The following is a 15712-nucleotide window of genomic DNA, read 5'->3' on the forward strand; positions in this document are numbered from 1 at the left end:
GCATTCTGCAGCACATTTTACACTTTTACACTGTTTCAAAGCACCAGGGAAAACTGCAACCAGGTTTCAATACACAGATTATCCATGGAATCCCAAAATAATAAACTATGTGTATTAGTAATACTTATCAATAATCCTGTTGAAAGAGGAAAAACCTTCAAAGCTTACCCAGCAAGCCGCTGCTGACGCTTGTAGGTTTTTTGAAAACCATGCTGATATCAAGGTGATGCCCTATTAATAAGACCAGAAAGTCAAACTGGTTACAGCAAATTGTTTTGGTACAAGGTAGAAGAGCAGGCCCTCATCTCATAGAGGCTTGTGCTCTCTTTTTAATGCTACTGTTGTTGTGGGAGGATTGAACTGCCATGGATACCAGAAACTTTATTCTGCTTTTGGAGTAATATGCTGCTAGTGGGTAGTAGGTGCTTCTGTAAATATTTATAGGAGTTGTATTATTTATTTTATTGTATTTATATCCCATTGTTTTCTCCAAAGAGCTCAGTGTTGTACATGCTTCTCCTCAGTGCCTTTTCCCCTAGAAAAATAAGTGCCGGTACTCACCATGAAGTTGTTACAGTAAGTGCTACACTTTTTAACACCCCCTAACACCCACCAGGTGCTGGTACAGCATACCCTTGAGTACCCCCTGAAAAAAAGCACTGGTTCTCCCCCTCCTCACTTAATCCCACAGTAACCCTGTGTGGTAGGTTAGGATGAGAGGCAGTGACTGGCCCAAAGTCACCCAGTGAGCTTCAGAGAAAATGTGTGCATTGGAACCCTGGTCTTGCAGGTCCTACTCTGACATTCTAACCACTATACCACACTGGCTCTCATATATGTTTTGCAACACAAAACTGGTATCTGTTAGATAAGGAGCACAATAAAAGGGGGATAAACAATGAATAAAAAACAACTATTTGCTTAATGCAATGAATTATATTGTTAGATTAGCCAATTTTTGGAATAATATATAAACTTGATTATTTGTTTATTTATTGCATTGCACATTGCTGTTTTGATATAAATTGTTTTATTGAATTGTTCTTTATACTAACATAGTGTGGATACATTTGGCATGCAGTAATGCTTCTGAATATCAGCTGCTGGACACCACAGGAGGGAGAATGCTCTTGTGCGCGACTCCTCCATGAGGGTTTAGTCTTATGCTCTTATATCTATGATGTACTTATATTTTTGCATTGATTGATTTATTTCTATTGTTGCTGGACGTATGTGTGTGCTCGTTTTAAGTGTAAATGTGTCACCTTGAATGTCTGCAAACACTCTGTGGCAGCATGCAAACAAAATGATTATTATTATGACTTACTAGCTTTCCAAAGCGTACTGTTGCAATTCCCTTTGGGGGGTAATTCCCAGTACTCCTGAAGCATAAACCTCCTGTCTGAAAAGATATATTTTTTTTAAAAATCCAAATTATGTAAATATCTACTTTTAAAGACAGAGACTTGGATCTAGCATAGCTTTGTCACAAATGGAAAGAGGCATGAATCCAGAGTTAGGTGACAGAATTCCACTTGCACAATGGGCCTTTTCTGTGTCCTCCGTCTACTGCAGTACCATGACATAGCACCTTTTGAGGGTCAGGGGACCTGGGATGTGATGACAGGGAAGGTAGCTTACATGAGCAAACCTCCCACTGTGGGATATAACTTATACTGCTTCTCCTACATACTGTCCTATTATTTTGTTGGCATCCGTCTCAAGGAACAAGGCAGCACACCTCTGAGAGCAAAGTCAAATCACTGCAGAATCAAACTGCCCACTGTAGCTGCAGAGACTGGTAACTCTTAACTGCTGCCTCTTGCATTGTTTTTGCTGTGTTAGCAGCACCAGTGACCTCACCTGGGGTGCACGCCTGAGCAGTGAGGTCCTGGGCTGCCCAGAAAACAAGACCCCCGCTTGACCTCGTTTATGTGGTCCAAAGGAAAGCAGAGCAATGCATGTGGCACCAACCTGGCTGCAGGAGTTGCAGGAAGGAGGCATACAAGACACCATCCAACTGTCTTAGGGACTCCACTCCAGATTTGTGTAGGGGTTATTTCCTTAGCCTTTCCTTCTCCCAAATATGTCCTATTATACTTACTAAAATATTGGGCTCAGAACAGCTACATGACTTGTTTACACTGATGAATGTTGGTTCACATCTTATACACCTAAAAAGATAAAAATAGAATGTGAAGGCATTCCTTGAAGGCATTTCATACCCTATACTTTAGTAATCCTTTGTAATGAAATAACATCACACAGGCAACACCAGAGAACAGACTTGCTGCATTTGTGAAAAGCAGACTGTACCATTTGTTCTATCAGGGGCACATATCTAGCAGTTCAGAGTATCCAACTCAGATATGCTTGTGAGAGATAAGTAGAGTTATGGAAGACAAAAATGCTGCAAAAAATGATATCACTGTGTCTTGTTCCTCCCATTATATCTTATGAAACTCACTATGTGATGTAATGTGATCGCACTATAGATTTTCTCATGCTAGCTTCATAAGCATTGGAGACTGCTGCTGGGTAAACTAGCAGAATGATGTATTGATTTCCCTCAGTGAGTTTCACCTGATACTATAGATGAGATGTGGCATAGATGTGGGAATGCTATTTTTGTCTGATACCTAGCATTTTCTATAATGTCTTGTTCTCATAGAAATATCTTCAAGTGGCAGCTATAGGTTTACACATATTTTTCAGCACTGAAAAAGTAGCAAAAACATACTGAGGTTTTTTCAATGATGCACATGTTTAGGAGGATGTTGAGTTGAACTTTCTCTTCCACCTATACAGAAAAACTACTGCCCTTATATTCCAGAATCAGCTTCCTTTTGCATGCTATCAGTAATTTCTTGAAAATGGATCTTTTTGGACATATCACTGCCAGCTTCCTAAACTACAATATAGAAAGCTAAGAACAAGTGTTGGGTTTGAGCCTCCTTGCTTCAGTTTTCTGTTGGTTTCCTCTAGTGCTTCAGTTCTCGTATCTTCAAGCCAGTTCCCCATTATGGGACTTTTCCCCCTCTCCTCCCACTGTGCCCTCTGAAATTGGCTGGTTAGGGGTCCCTCAAGAGAACCCCTGAAATAGTGTACAGGTAAAATGCTTGTGCAGCTAGAACATTTGTCATAGCACAGCACTCAATTCTATCAGTTCACTAACCAAGTTTAAATCCTTTTTAGAAACCTGACATAAAGCTGAGGTTCCCCATTTCAGCTGTAATGGGGAACTGTGCTTTAAAGCATTGGTCTTCAACCAATGAGTAAGAACCCACTACTGGATTGCAACCCAGCCTAAAGTGGGTAACACCAGCAGGGAAATATATGGTTAAAAAACTAAGAAGGTGCTTGTGTTAAAGGCGGGTCCTAAATCTAAAAATATTGCAGGAAACTGCTATAAGGAGACAAAGACTGGAGCACCAAAGCCAACATATGTTAGAAAGAGGAAGAAGGGCAAACCACACAGACCTGACATTTAGTTAAACTATGACTTATAAAGCTGAAAATGTATCTGATCTGATTCCATTTTTCTTTTAAACATGGGACCGCTTCAGAAAGTTTGAAATTATAGGTTGTATGCAATGCTGTTCAGCTCACAGAGCAGCGTTCTGCTTGCACAACGGAACTTCCTCCTCCTCTCCCCTGCAGCCCCCTTCAAAGTCTGCTCCGAAAGGGTTGGTGGGCTCTGTGAAATGGATTTTGTGGTGCATGGGGAGATCAGGGTAAGACTGCACGCATGGAATGTTACTTAGGTAATATTGCATACAACCAGCCTTTTTTTCTGGGGGAATGCATTCCCCTAAACATTTTGTGAATCTAAGTTTGGCCTCATTGAGGGGCAGTATTTCAATATGAGTAGGAAAATGAGAGTACCCCTAAACATTTTTTTAGAAAAAAAGCACTGCATACAACCGTAATCCTGCAACTTTTTGCAAATTTGTATCAATCGCACTTCCAGTTTTGTATATTTGTGCATGAATAAAAGAATAAATCAACAACCCCTTCTCCCAAAGCAAGTCTTCAACAAAAAGAATACTTACATGTTATTTAATGCATTTGAGGTAGCAAATGACTTCCCTTTCCCATCACATTGAATACATAATGCATCTGCCAACAATGCACCATTGGTGTCTCTTTCCACTAAGTAAAAAGAGAATATGAACACATATAGTAACATGGCATATAGGTTCATATAATATCTATATGTGATTAACCGTGTACAAATGCAATGTTTCAGAAAAAAAGTTAGAACATTCAGTTGCCTAATGCACACGCCACAAATTTAAAACTTTACTGTGATCCAAAGGGCTTTTCAGTGTTCTGCACATACGCTGGGGCCTTCTAGGACTGCTCTTCCTTCCATAGGCTCTGGCGGATACTGAAAAATCATTCCAAAATCTTTTGGAACTCTCTGGAGTGAAACTCCATGTGGCATAAGGGATTGATGCAATTAGAAAACCAGCTACTTGGAAGTGCTTTTTACACATGGATGGGTCTCTTAATGCTATAGAAACCTGTCAAAATGACCCACAGGCAGGGGAGAGGTCAGGATATAGCCTACTGACTGGATCCTGTTCCTCACTCCTGAATTAAAGCATCTAAGGTAGCAGGGAAAGACCTCAACTCAAGTCTTGTAAAGCTAGTCAGAGGAGACAATGCCAAGTTAGACAGACAAATCATCTGACAATATAAAGCAAGTTAATAAGTTTATATGTTCATTTTTTCTCTCTGTTATTATCATTCTGTTACTGTCTTATTGACCCCTTGATGTTAGTTAAGAAGCCCATAGTAGAATAGCTGCAAAAACTACCTTCCTCAAATGCAGCATAGTATTTGATATTGGGTGGGTGAAAAGACTAATATATTATTATTACTTTCTTAAGACAGAAATCAAACATATAGTATTGTATCCAATCTTTTCATCCCATGAATAGAAAGACCCTTTCTGAGCCTGTGTATGAATCATACATTTTAAGCATATGACTTTCCGCATCCTGAATCTTGAGAACTATAGTTTGTTAAGGGTGCTGAGAACTGTAACTTGGTGATGGGTAAACTACAGTTCCCATGATTCTTTTGGGGACATAATGTACTTTAAATGTATGGTGTATACACAGCCTTGGTGTGCAACTCTCTTTCCATGTATTGAAGCTCTTTCCATTCATGGACTTAAAATATTAGGTACAACCCACAAAAATATTCAGTACTGCTTCCTCTGCTGGAGAAATCAAATATTTTAACACAATGAACAACTTCATATAATTCTTACCCAATATCTCATTAACAGGGCATTTACATTTTCCTTCACTAGTTAAGCCTTTAGGACAAGTAATGCAGTCCCATCCATCTTGAGTAACTCCACTCTAAAAAAAACACATATTAAAATATTTTAAATCTCACTGCATTATAACTATATAGTACATCTATACATTGTTTGCAGTAAAAACTGTTTAGATTTTATTGCAAGTATAACATTTACCGTGCTTTCTGGACATTTTTCACAAGTTATAGAAGATCCACCATTATCAGAAACTAACTTGAATCCTGGTAGACAAGCGCATGATGTACCTGAAACAAACACAATAACTTGTTATTTCAGTTGCTACAAACTGAAATCCAATTTGCTCTATCAAGGTTACCTCTCTGAAATATATCCTAAAAGCCCGCATCTCCATTGGCACTTTTGTGTGGTTTGATAGCTAGTAATGGACTATGCTTGGGGAAACTTGCATTCAAAGCCTATTGTCAGCTGTGAAACTTACTGACTGACCCTGGACCAGTCACTCTTTCAACCTAATCATGCACACTGACAATGCTATATAAATAACAATACACCAGGGAGTGACAGAAGCAGTCACACCTTACAGCATGGTATCATATCTGGGTCTACTAGTAGATCACTTGGGTTTTTTTGTACTCCCAATAGTTTTACAATGGCAACAACAAACTTTTTCTCCCCCCATCCTAATGGGACTGATGAAATGAATAAAGATTGGGGTCATGATGCGTGGATTTTTCTGTCAAAGGATAGCAAAATCAGCCGTGATTCTCAAAACAAATTCTTGAGCTCAGAGTTCTCTAGCTCTTGCGAAGATGGCAGGAAAGGCCCTCCTTACATGTCCAAAACCAAGACCAAATAGGCATTCATGAAAAAGCCTTCTCTGTAGAGAGGCATCACTTCTCTAAAATGCTTTATCAACTGCCCTGAAATAAATCCCATCACTTCACCCGTCGAGGAAAACCCCCATAGACCCACTTCATACACAGTTGCGTTCTGTTGTAACTACATAAGATGTTTGGGGTTGGACCCTTGCAGTTTATTTCGCTTGGCCTTTAACGATTTCTTCGTTGTAGCTGCATTTGAACTGAAACATTAGAGGGAGGGAGACATAGGGCAATACGCAACGTTAGCTATACCCGCAGCAGCAGGCCCATTAAAATCAATGGGAACGCCATGGATTTCAATGGGTCGGCTGATGTACTCGGGAGTATGACTGAAGTGGAAAGAAATGAGGCTCCTCGCCAGGCGGCCCTTCCTAGGGATTTCGCCTGTAAGCCGCGCTCGCCCAGCTCGCCTCACCCCGAGAGCTTTTCCTCTGCGAGGCCCCGCACTGCCCGCAACTCAGGCTGGCGATGTCAAAGTACTGCGTCCCACCGCAGCCCTGGGGCCGGTGCAGCGGGAGGAAGAAGCCCTGGCCTCCCGACAGTCCCGCGCCGAACGGGAGCAAGAAGAAGGCCGCGCAAACCCAGCGCCTCGCCGTCGCCATGGCTACCGAGGCCTCGGCCGCGGCTGCCTGCCGCAGGGGCGCAGCCAATAGGCTCCCGCGTCTCGGAGCGACCGCTACGGGACGCCAGGCAGACCAAAAATATCAGAGTGCGCAAATCATAACCATTCCCCAGTAGGTGCCCTATTGAATTCAACGGGGTTTGCTTCCAAGGTACAGTAATTGGGATTAGGATTACAGCCTTAGTTAGATCTGTCTAAAATTTTCTCGACAAATATAAAGGGGGGAAATTGGCCTTTCGCAAGTCAGTTTTTTCCTGTTTTGCGGTCACCCTTACATCAAGTGAATAAACGGTTTTTCTACGGGGAAAGACTAAGCATGTCTACGCAGAAGAAATCCGCCCCAAATTGAGTAGGGTTTTTTTCTCAGTTAAAGCGCAGGATTGCAAATTTCAGATCAAGGAAGATGGGTGTTTCGTTCATACCAGGGAATAAGTGCATTTATTTGGTAGTTAAGTTGCTTTGAGATTACTGTGTAGGTGCCACATAAAGCACACATTAATTATAAGACTGCTGTTAGGAGCTACTGCCAATGGTGATGATAGAACCCCAAAAATTTAGACAAGCACCACTTTTTTTTGGACAAACACTAAGAAACCGGAATAGCCAACCCCAACTCCTATTTTCCATTCGATTTCAGACAGGAAAAAAACTGCGCAAAGTTTATATCTTAGCTGCAGTTAAACGAAAATTGGCAGGAGACAAAAAGGGCACACAGATTGATTTCTGAACTAGAGGTGGAAATGAAGACACGTAAAAAATCAGCTGCTGTATTTCCACACTCGAATTCCCTTTCATCGAAACAACACTGTGCGCAAGTACTTGGATTTCCCCACTTACTTCTTCTGCGCATGTGCCATACTAACAGGAAGAGATACGACAAGGCAAAATGATTGGTGAAGCCTCGAGTTTCCCGTACAACAACAGACGCATGCGTACTGGTTGCCGGGCGGCTTCCGGGGGACTCTTTGTGCGCGTGCGCGTGCGCAGCAGAACCATTTCCGTCCCCTCGCTGCGCACGTCCTGGCGGTTCTCTGAGGGAGACGGAGACGAGGGCGGCTGCCATTTTGTCCCTTGCAGTTGGGCCTCTCCCTCTGTGAGGCAGAGCGAGGGGAGAGTAGCGCTGTTGCTGCTGGAGGCGAGCGAGTACCGCGCGTGTTTCAGCTGGTGTAGCCGGGCGGGCCGCGACGAGGCGCGCTTGCTGACGTGTCGAGGCCGTACGAAAGAGGCCGCGCCGTTGGGTCTGGCGAGTTTTCCCGCAGTAGCAAAAGCAAAGCGGTTGCGCTGTTTCCTTCCGTCCGTTGAGGGAAGTCGCGGAGCCTGGGCGCTCTCCGGGTCCATTCGCCTCACACGGGCCTGGTTAGTAGCGCTAAAGGGTGGTCGTGTGTGTGTGTATATATGTGTGTGTACACGCGTGCGCGTGCACGTGTGTATGTGTACACGCGTGTTTGTTTGTTGGCACGCGGGTAAGCTGCCTGGCTGCTCTCGGTAGTGAGTCTCTTAAGCTGCAGAAACACCTCCTGCCCCGTACTGGACACTTCTCTCCCTTGTGGTAAAAGGGGCCGAGCGATACCCCGGTGGGTGATAACTTAAAGGTATTCAATGGTGCGCGGGCAGCCGGTGACGGGGCGAGCCTGGTGGCTGCTTGCAGGGGGAGGCCGCGCCTATGTCTTCCCCACTCCGGCGTAGTAGGTGCGGTGACAGAATAATGCTACCTTCAAACGAACACAGTTCTTTTGTGTGGACGGAAATCATTCCGGCGTGGGGACCAATTACAGCTCTGACTTAGGAGTGGCTGATCCGGTTGGTGATTCCAGTTCATGTCAGGTGACGGTCATCATGGCTTTTGGTTTTTCTTTTTTGTCCTCCTAGCCACAGAATTTATTGTTCTCCCACGCGTACTCGGATGGTTGGTTAATAGCAATCCCTTGGAACCCACTGGACCTTTCTGCCGCTGGCATCCCTGGGAGTGCATTGGAATGTACACGAACTGGTATGGGAGAACCACGGAGGACTAAGGAGATGCCGACCGCATTCACAGCTTGTTTTAACAAATGGTTCTTGATGGCTGCCCAAGAAATGTTCTGTGGTGGTGTGATTTCTCCTAGCCAGCATTTACGTGCAGAAAAAGGAAGAATGCTAGTTGCTCAGGATGACGTGCCTTCTCTGCACTTCACATACTCTGTACAAAGTATATTTTTGCTCTGCCAGGATATCCCTGAGTTCTATCATGCACCAATCCCTGGGAAGAAATAGCGTAGACACTCCAGTAACATCATTATCATGAACAGTTAAGGATAGGAGTTAGAAGTGCCTGTTTTAGTAGGAATCTATATTCTTGTTTTGTGTTAGCTTCTTTCTCAGCAAGGACTGCATAGGAGTAAAGTACACTTACGGGTTTTTTTAATTGGGAATAACTATTTTGTGGATATACAAAACACTTTGCAGCTTCTCCATTTTCCCTAGTTGTTTTTTGATCTATATTCTATTTACTCATCTAAATATTTGTATCCCTTGTCCACACCTGATAACTAAGAGTTGCTACAGTAAATTGTTAATATTTGTTTCATTTTTTGTTATTGTTGGGGGATGGGGCTCTAGAAGTAAAAGCTTGCCTTGCGGTGAAGACTTGTCTACTTGCTTTGGAGGTCTCTGCTGGGACTGAAAAAGAATTTATAGTTGTCTTTTTTTAAAAACCGCAAAAACATGGTGGATTTTATCCATGGTGTTGGTGTAAGATCTTGAGTTACCTAGGAGTATTTAGAACAGTTTTAGCTGGTTTTCTAAGGACATCTGGTTGGCCACTGTGAGAACAGGATTCTGGACTAGATGGGCCACTGGCCTGATTCAGTAGGCTATTCTTATGTTCTTGTTCTTGCTTCCCAACAATAACAACATACAAGAAGAATGTTTGATATTAGCCTTTTGAGTAATGAGATGTTATTAATCCCTATTGATTAGAATACTGCCATTGATTTCAGTATGATATTGATAGTGCTTTTAGAGAACTATTCAGACTTCTCAAAAAGCCCTTGTTAGAAACTTCCAGATTGGTGGTCTATGATCTTTGCAGCGGAGGTGAAAGAAAGTAGGCCTTTTCTATGTACTTTACTGAAATCAAGTTTAAAGTAAATAAGATTTCATAGTTTGCTTTCTTGGTCGTGTGGATCAGTTATAGATGAATTGGGTTCTTGCACCGTTCCTATATATATGCTAGATAATTCGGACATTTATTTTTGAGGAGGTTTCATTGAACTCAGTTGAACCTCCGGTTTTGGGCTACCCAGTTTCTGTTGCTTCATATTTATGTATTTTATGGAATTTGTGAAAAAATTGGCTTGGAAAGCGTCATGAAAATGTTTTATGAATGTAGTCAGTATATTTGAGTGCCTTAACTTTTGTGATGTTTTAGTGCTCTAAAGAGATATCATAGAATATATTGTATTCTGGATTTGTGGTTGAATGACAAGCATTCGTGGTGAAATTGGAATGGGCATAAGCAGTATATTTTCCTGAATTTACTTAATTTTTGGATTTTTCATCCAATATGGTCATCTTTACAACAACGAATTAAACTACAGGCGAACATCTTGCCACCCTCTTCTGAAAAGAATTTAAGAACAACTGCCGACTCCTATTTTTGTGTGGGACTTCAGTTTTCTATAACTACAGGCAGTGAAATGTTTGGGTTCTTCCACCCAACTGTCTGTGGATCTTTTGAAGTCTGATTTCAAACTATTTTCTTCACTTGTTGGAATCTGTTTTAAATGGATACACTGGCTTTGGATACATTGTTCAGTTGAGATTGGTTATTTTTGATTTTTGTGCCTCTCTGGACTGGGAAATAATTTTAACACAAGAATACCAATCTTGATTTCTTACTAATGTTGACCATGATTATGAATATACCACAGTAACACAGCATAGTATGTAAACCTGCTTCTTGACCATTAATAATGTTTCATTTTCTTTCCACAGTTAAATTGATTTCACAGACTTTATCAGGTCTTCTAGAGGGGAAAAAAAAAAGGTAAGCTTCAAAGCTTAATGCTTCTTTTGTCTGATCTGAGATGATGGTTTTTTTCTCCCAGACTTGTGGCTGGAAAAGATGTGCAATTCAATATCCTGATCATGGGGCAAGGATGACTGAAATTTGATTCATTATGAGGTGGGCAGTTCTACTGATAGAACATAAATGTCTGAAAATCTAAGATTTCTGTGTAAGTTGCTAGAGAGTTGTGAGACATTTTTGATCACAGATCTTTCTTGACTTTTGCTGTTGCATGGCAAGAACATGGGACCACAGTTGTCTAGAATATATTCTGTGAAAGGTTTGCTATGTCTTATTATAGATTGTAAGAAGAGTGATGTTTGATATTGTTGCTTTTAAAATGGGGAATGCTGTTGGAACAGTGCGGAATTTCAGATTGAATAGTGTATAAACTTTCACACTAAAATAGGTTTGTTATTCCAGATGAAGGAATTATTTTTTATTTTGTAGTGCTTAACTTTCCCAGTGTACTAAAGGCTTGCTATCACATATACCTTTTTGTCTACAGGTGATTATTGCTGTGGGCTGAGCTCAGAATGGCGGTAGTCATCCGTTTACAGGGGCTTCCTGTTGTTGCGGGTTCTGCAGATATTCGCCGCTTCTTCTCAGGATTGAATATTCCTGATGGAGGTGTACATATCATTGGAGGAGAAAAGGGGGAAGCTTTCATTATATTTGCAACAGATGAAGATGCACGACAAGCAATGAGCTATTCTGGAGGATTTATCAAGGATTCACGTATAGAGTTCTTTCTTAGCAGCAAGACAGAAATGCAGACTATAATAGAAATTAGTAGGAGAAGACGGGCAGGTTCCATTAACTCAGGTGCATCTGGAATTGGCAATCTTTCAAATTTAGTTGCAGCCATTAATAAAGGAATGCATCAATCTAGCTGTAGTTCCATGGATCCATTGGGGAATGAGTTCCGTTCAAATGGATCTCGAAACAGTGATACAGATATGTTGGAACCAAACTATAATCAGCCTAAGAAAGAGCCATTTCCAAGTGTGTACCTATTTATACGTGGTATGCCTTATTCTGCAACAGAAGATGATGTACGCAATTTCTTCTCTGGATTGCAAGTGGAGGGAATAGCCATGAGAAGAGTTAATGGTAAAAATAATGGAGACGCTGTGGTAAAATTTGCAACATTAAGCGATGCCACGGAAGGGCTTCAACGTGATCGAGAGTATATGGGTTCAAGATTTATTATTGTACGAACCTCTGGTAAAGGAACATGGATTAAGTTTGGTGGAAAGATTGGCAGTCCTGTCAATACCAAACATTTCAGTTATCATTTGAATGAGGAAACATTTTCTTCAAGCAGAGAGCATTCACAAAGAGAGCCAGACTATTTCTCCTCAAGAAAACGCACCTGTTCAAGGTCTCCAGAGAGGGTTATGGCACGCACTCGTTCAAGGTCTCCTGCAGGGAGGATTACATCACATACCCATTCAGGGTCTCCTGTGGGGAGGGGCTTGTCACGTGCCCATTCAAGGTCTCCAGGGAGGGTTAAGGCACACCATCGGTCAAGGTCACCACGGAGGGTAAGGACACGCACCCGGTCAAGGTCACCACGGAGGGTAAGGACACACACCCGGTCAAGGTCACCACCACGGAGGGTTATGGCACGCACCCGGTCAAGGTCACCACCACGGAGGGTTGTGGCATGCACCCGGTCAAGGTCTCCACAACAGAGGTTTATGACACAGTCTCGTTCTCAACACAGAGAATATTATATACTCATTAAAAATCTCCAACCTACTGTTGAGAAGAAAGATTTGATAAAGTTCTTTGGGCATCCAGGTGTGACTGCCAGTCCTATTATATTTTTAAAGCCAGAAGGTGATGCAAAGACGAAAGATGCAATTCTGCTGTGTGACTCATTGAAGGTGTATGAGTTTGTATTGACCTTTCACAAGGATAAACTGCTTGGCCAGCCGATTTTCATCTTTCCCATTTCAAAAGAAAAGCTGTTGTTCTTAACTGGATCTTCTGAAGCAAAAGTACCACCAGAGAGACAGCACCATGCAAATGAAAGAAGTGATAGAGATGAATATTCTGGCTTAAAGACCTGCGTATATGTGAGAAACTTTCCATTTGATGTGACAAATGTTGAAGTACAGAAGTTCTTTGCAGGATTTAATATTGATAACAGTGACATTTATTTGCTTTATGATGACAAAGGAATTGGACTTGGGGAAGCATTGGTCAACTTCAGAACTGAAGAACAAGCCCGCAAAGCTGAAAGCTTAAATCGCCGGCGGTTTTTGGGAACAGAGGTACTCCTAAGATGCATTTCTGAGGAACAAATGCAAGAGTTTGGTATTAATATTTCATCAACATCAAATGCAAAGATGCAGGATAATCTCCATACATATGAAAGAAGTGAACATTTTTACCCCAGTGGTTCACAAGGATCCTCTTTGCATGGGAACTTAAAGCACCTGTCTAATTGTAGACACCCGTCTGATGATTTTATCGGCTCATCTGATCTTTTTAGAGGGCCTCCTGGTGACGGCATTCCTGGTAGTTTTCAAGAAGGGAACTTTAGGCCTGACTATAATTCTAGTGGTGCCTCAGATCGTGTCACATTGATTAAATTAAAGAATTTACCGTTTCAGGCTTCTCCTAATGAAATTCTGGATTTCTTCCACGGTTATAAAATCATACCAGAATCTCTTTCTATTCTGCGCAATGAATATGGAATGTCTTCTGGTGAAGCTATTCTTGCCATGATGAATTATAATGAGGCAGTGGCTGCTATTAATGAATTAAATGACAGGCCAATTGGCAACCGCAAAGTTAGTTTAACTTTTGGGTAGATGTGAAAATGCCTAGGAGGCAAAGTGAAGATGTTTGCAGTATTAATAGAATAAAACTAGATTTGTGTTTTTGTTCTTTGGAAAGTGATGACAAAACATCCATCTATTTGTAAATAGTTAATTGCTTTAAAATGAAAGCTGTTTGATGCAGTACAGTTGCATCTGTTAGAAAGCATAGGTTGTTAGTTACTCTTGAATATAAATAATAAGTTGAATGCAAGTTTTGGATTCTTGTCTGTAACATTCAATGGCACATTGATTTTTTTTATTAATTTCAGCTTAGCATTTCTTTTAAAATAAATGTACCTAAATGAAATATGTGGATGGTTAATTTGTATATTGCTTTTTTACACCCATTAGCGTATGACAGCCCTAATAAGAACCAGTCTTGTAGTTTGGCAGTGTCTTCCTCTATAAATTGTACAAATTACAGGCTATACAGGAAATATATTGGTACTACTAGAAGATAGTTGAATCTCTTGAAGTTCTAGGGCTATTGGTTAAACAACCCAAGATGCATATTTTCATGTCCACTTGGCTTCCCAAATTTTTGAATAATGGTACAGTGGTACCTCGGGTTACATACGCTTCAGGTTGCAGACTCCGCTAACCCAGAAATATTACCTCGGGTTAAGAACTTTGCTTCAGGATGAGAACAGAAATCGTGCTCTGGGGGCAGCAGGAGGCCCCATTAGCTAAAGTGGTGCTTCAGGTTAAGAACAGTTTCAGGTTAAGAACGGACCTCCGGAATGAATTAAGTTCTTAAACTGAGGTACCACTGTAATTGGGTGTCCTCATACTACTGATTTACGGAGTGTTTTTTAAAAAAAATATCCAGGGAAGAAGAAACGGTCTGTTGAATGAAAAGGCTGCTTGGATGAATATGTAAAAGCAAGAGTTTAAAGGGAAGTTGTATTATCCCCAAACTTCAACTCCCATGATGTTGGTATCAGCGAGCTTCCTGATTGATCTTTTTGAAAAAAGGAAATGTAGCCATTTTCTATTCCATATCTCTCTGCACAACACTTTTGTTTGGGTCTTCTTCAAACTGCAGTCTTTTGTGATATTTAGTGCAGACTACTTTCAACTGCACACCTACAATGAAAATTGAGGAAGCACTACTAGATGGAGTTTTTCAATGTTATAATGCATTTTCAATATTAAAATGCAGGGGTCATCAATCTGACATTTGCAAAGGATTTTGTGTGTGTCTCCAGGCAAGTGTCCCCCAGTCTTAGCTTTCATTTTCAGAAAAAAGCAGGTCTCCAGCCCTCTCAGAAAGAAAGTTATGTGGCAGAATGTACAGTACCTTCTAAATTACCTTGAGGTAATTTTATTATTACCTCAAGATAATTTACCTCTGTTTTAATATTTAAACTTTTTATCTTTTAAAGTATGGTTGTGAATTTTCCTTGATTTCCTCATTTTATATTTTTGTAAACCACTTTGAGATTTGTTTTTTAATCAAGCAGTGTATAAATTTTATGAAATAAATAAGTGATTTCTGTGAGATGAGAGTGAGTGTGGTGTGGCCACCTTGTATAGTTTTCTTGGTATTGAGCTGTGCTCCCTGTTATTAGACAGCAACAGCATCAGTGTATATTCAGTATTGTGGTGATCTTCACAATCAGGACCAGCAGGGCATAGCTGACTTCTTGTGGTAAGCCTAAGGTTGATGGGGTTTCTAGTCTAATTTTGTGTTATGCCATGTCCCCAATGGCAGCCATTTTGTGACTGGTTCCCACAGCACTCTCTCAAAATTCAAAACGTGCTCACTGGTACGAAAAGCTTGGCAAACCTCTGGCAAATTGCTATTGCGATGGTTTATTCCTCTCCTTGGATATTTGCCAGTTTCAGCACCATTTGTGATGTTTTATTGACTAGCCGGTAGCAAATCCCCATTTACTTTGTAAAACCGGTTGGACTCTTAACTCCTATCAGCCTCATGGCTAAAGTATGGCTAAAGTTCAGGGTTGGTTGTAGTTCAACATCATCTCGAAGGCCAGATTTCCCTTCTTTGCTTTTTTATATTACATGCCA

General features: G+C 41.2%; 2 protein-coding genes across 7 annotated transcripts in view; one reads left to right on the forward strand and one right to left on the reverse strand.

Annotated features, from left to right (window-relative positions):
- Positions 1 to 7875, reverse strand: part of TMEM67 (transmembrane protein 67) — a 31828-nt gene extending 23953 nt beyond the window's left edge. For 2 of the 3 annotated variants that reach the window (XM_053395634.1, XM_053395636.1), the window contains exons 1-7: positions 7637 to 7875; positions 5492 to 5580; positions 5282 to 5375; positions 4053 to 4152; positions 2105 to 2174; positions 1328 to 1402; positions 169 to 231 (exon numbers count right to left, since the gene is read on the reverse strand). In XM_053395634.1, the coding sequence (XP_053251609.1) occupies positions 169 to 231; positions 1328 to 1402; positions 2105 to 2174; positions 4053 to 4152; positions 5282 to 5375; positions 5492 to 5580; positions 7637 to 7862 (717 nt within the window). In that variant the 5' untranslated portion in view covers positions 7863 to 7875. Of the gene's footprint in view, positions 1 to 168; positions 232 to 1327; positions 1403 to 2104; positions 2175 to 4052; positions 4153 to 5281; positions 5376 to 5491; positions 5581 to 6592; positions 6817 to 7636 lie in introns of those variants that run through there. The other variant, XM_053395635.1, reaches the window with a different exon arrangement.
- A 174-nt stretch (positions 7876 to 8049) lies between these two features.
- RBM12B (RNA binding motif protein 12B) lies at positions 8050 to 15182 on the forward strand. 4 transcript variants are annotated; one of them, XM_053395645.1, is made up of 3 exons: positions 8051 to 8155; positions 10775 to 10826; positions 11356 to 15182. In XM_053395645.1, the coding sequence occupies exon 3, from the start codon at positions 11384 to 11386 to the stop codon at positions 13670 to 13672; it is 2289 nt and encodes a 762-aa protein (XP_053251620.1). In that variant the 5' UTR covers positions 8051 to 8155; positions 10775 to 10826; positions 11356 to 11383; the 3' UTR covers positions 13673 to 15182. The 4 variants fall into 4 exon arrangements, with proteins under 4 accessions (XP_053251617.1, XP_053251620.1, XP_053251619.1 ...); XM_053395642.1 differs by having other exon boundaries at positions 8050 to 8155; positions 10378 to 15182; XM_053395644.1 differs by having other exon boundaries at positions 10775 to 15182.
- Positions 15183 to 15712: the final 530 nt, after the last annotated feature.

This window comes from Podarcis raffonei, chromosome 7 (assembly GCF_027172205.1).
Source record: "Podarcis raffonei isolate rPodRaf1 chromosome 7, rPodRaf1.pri, whole genome shotgun sequence".
In the NCBI taxonomy this organism is placed as follows: Eukaryota; Metazoa; Chordata; class Lepidosauria; order Squamata; family Lacertidae; genus Podarcis; species Podarcis raffonei.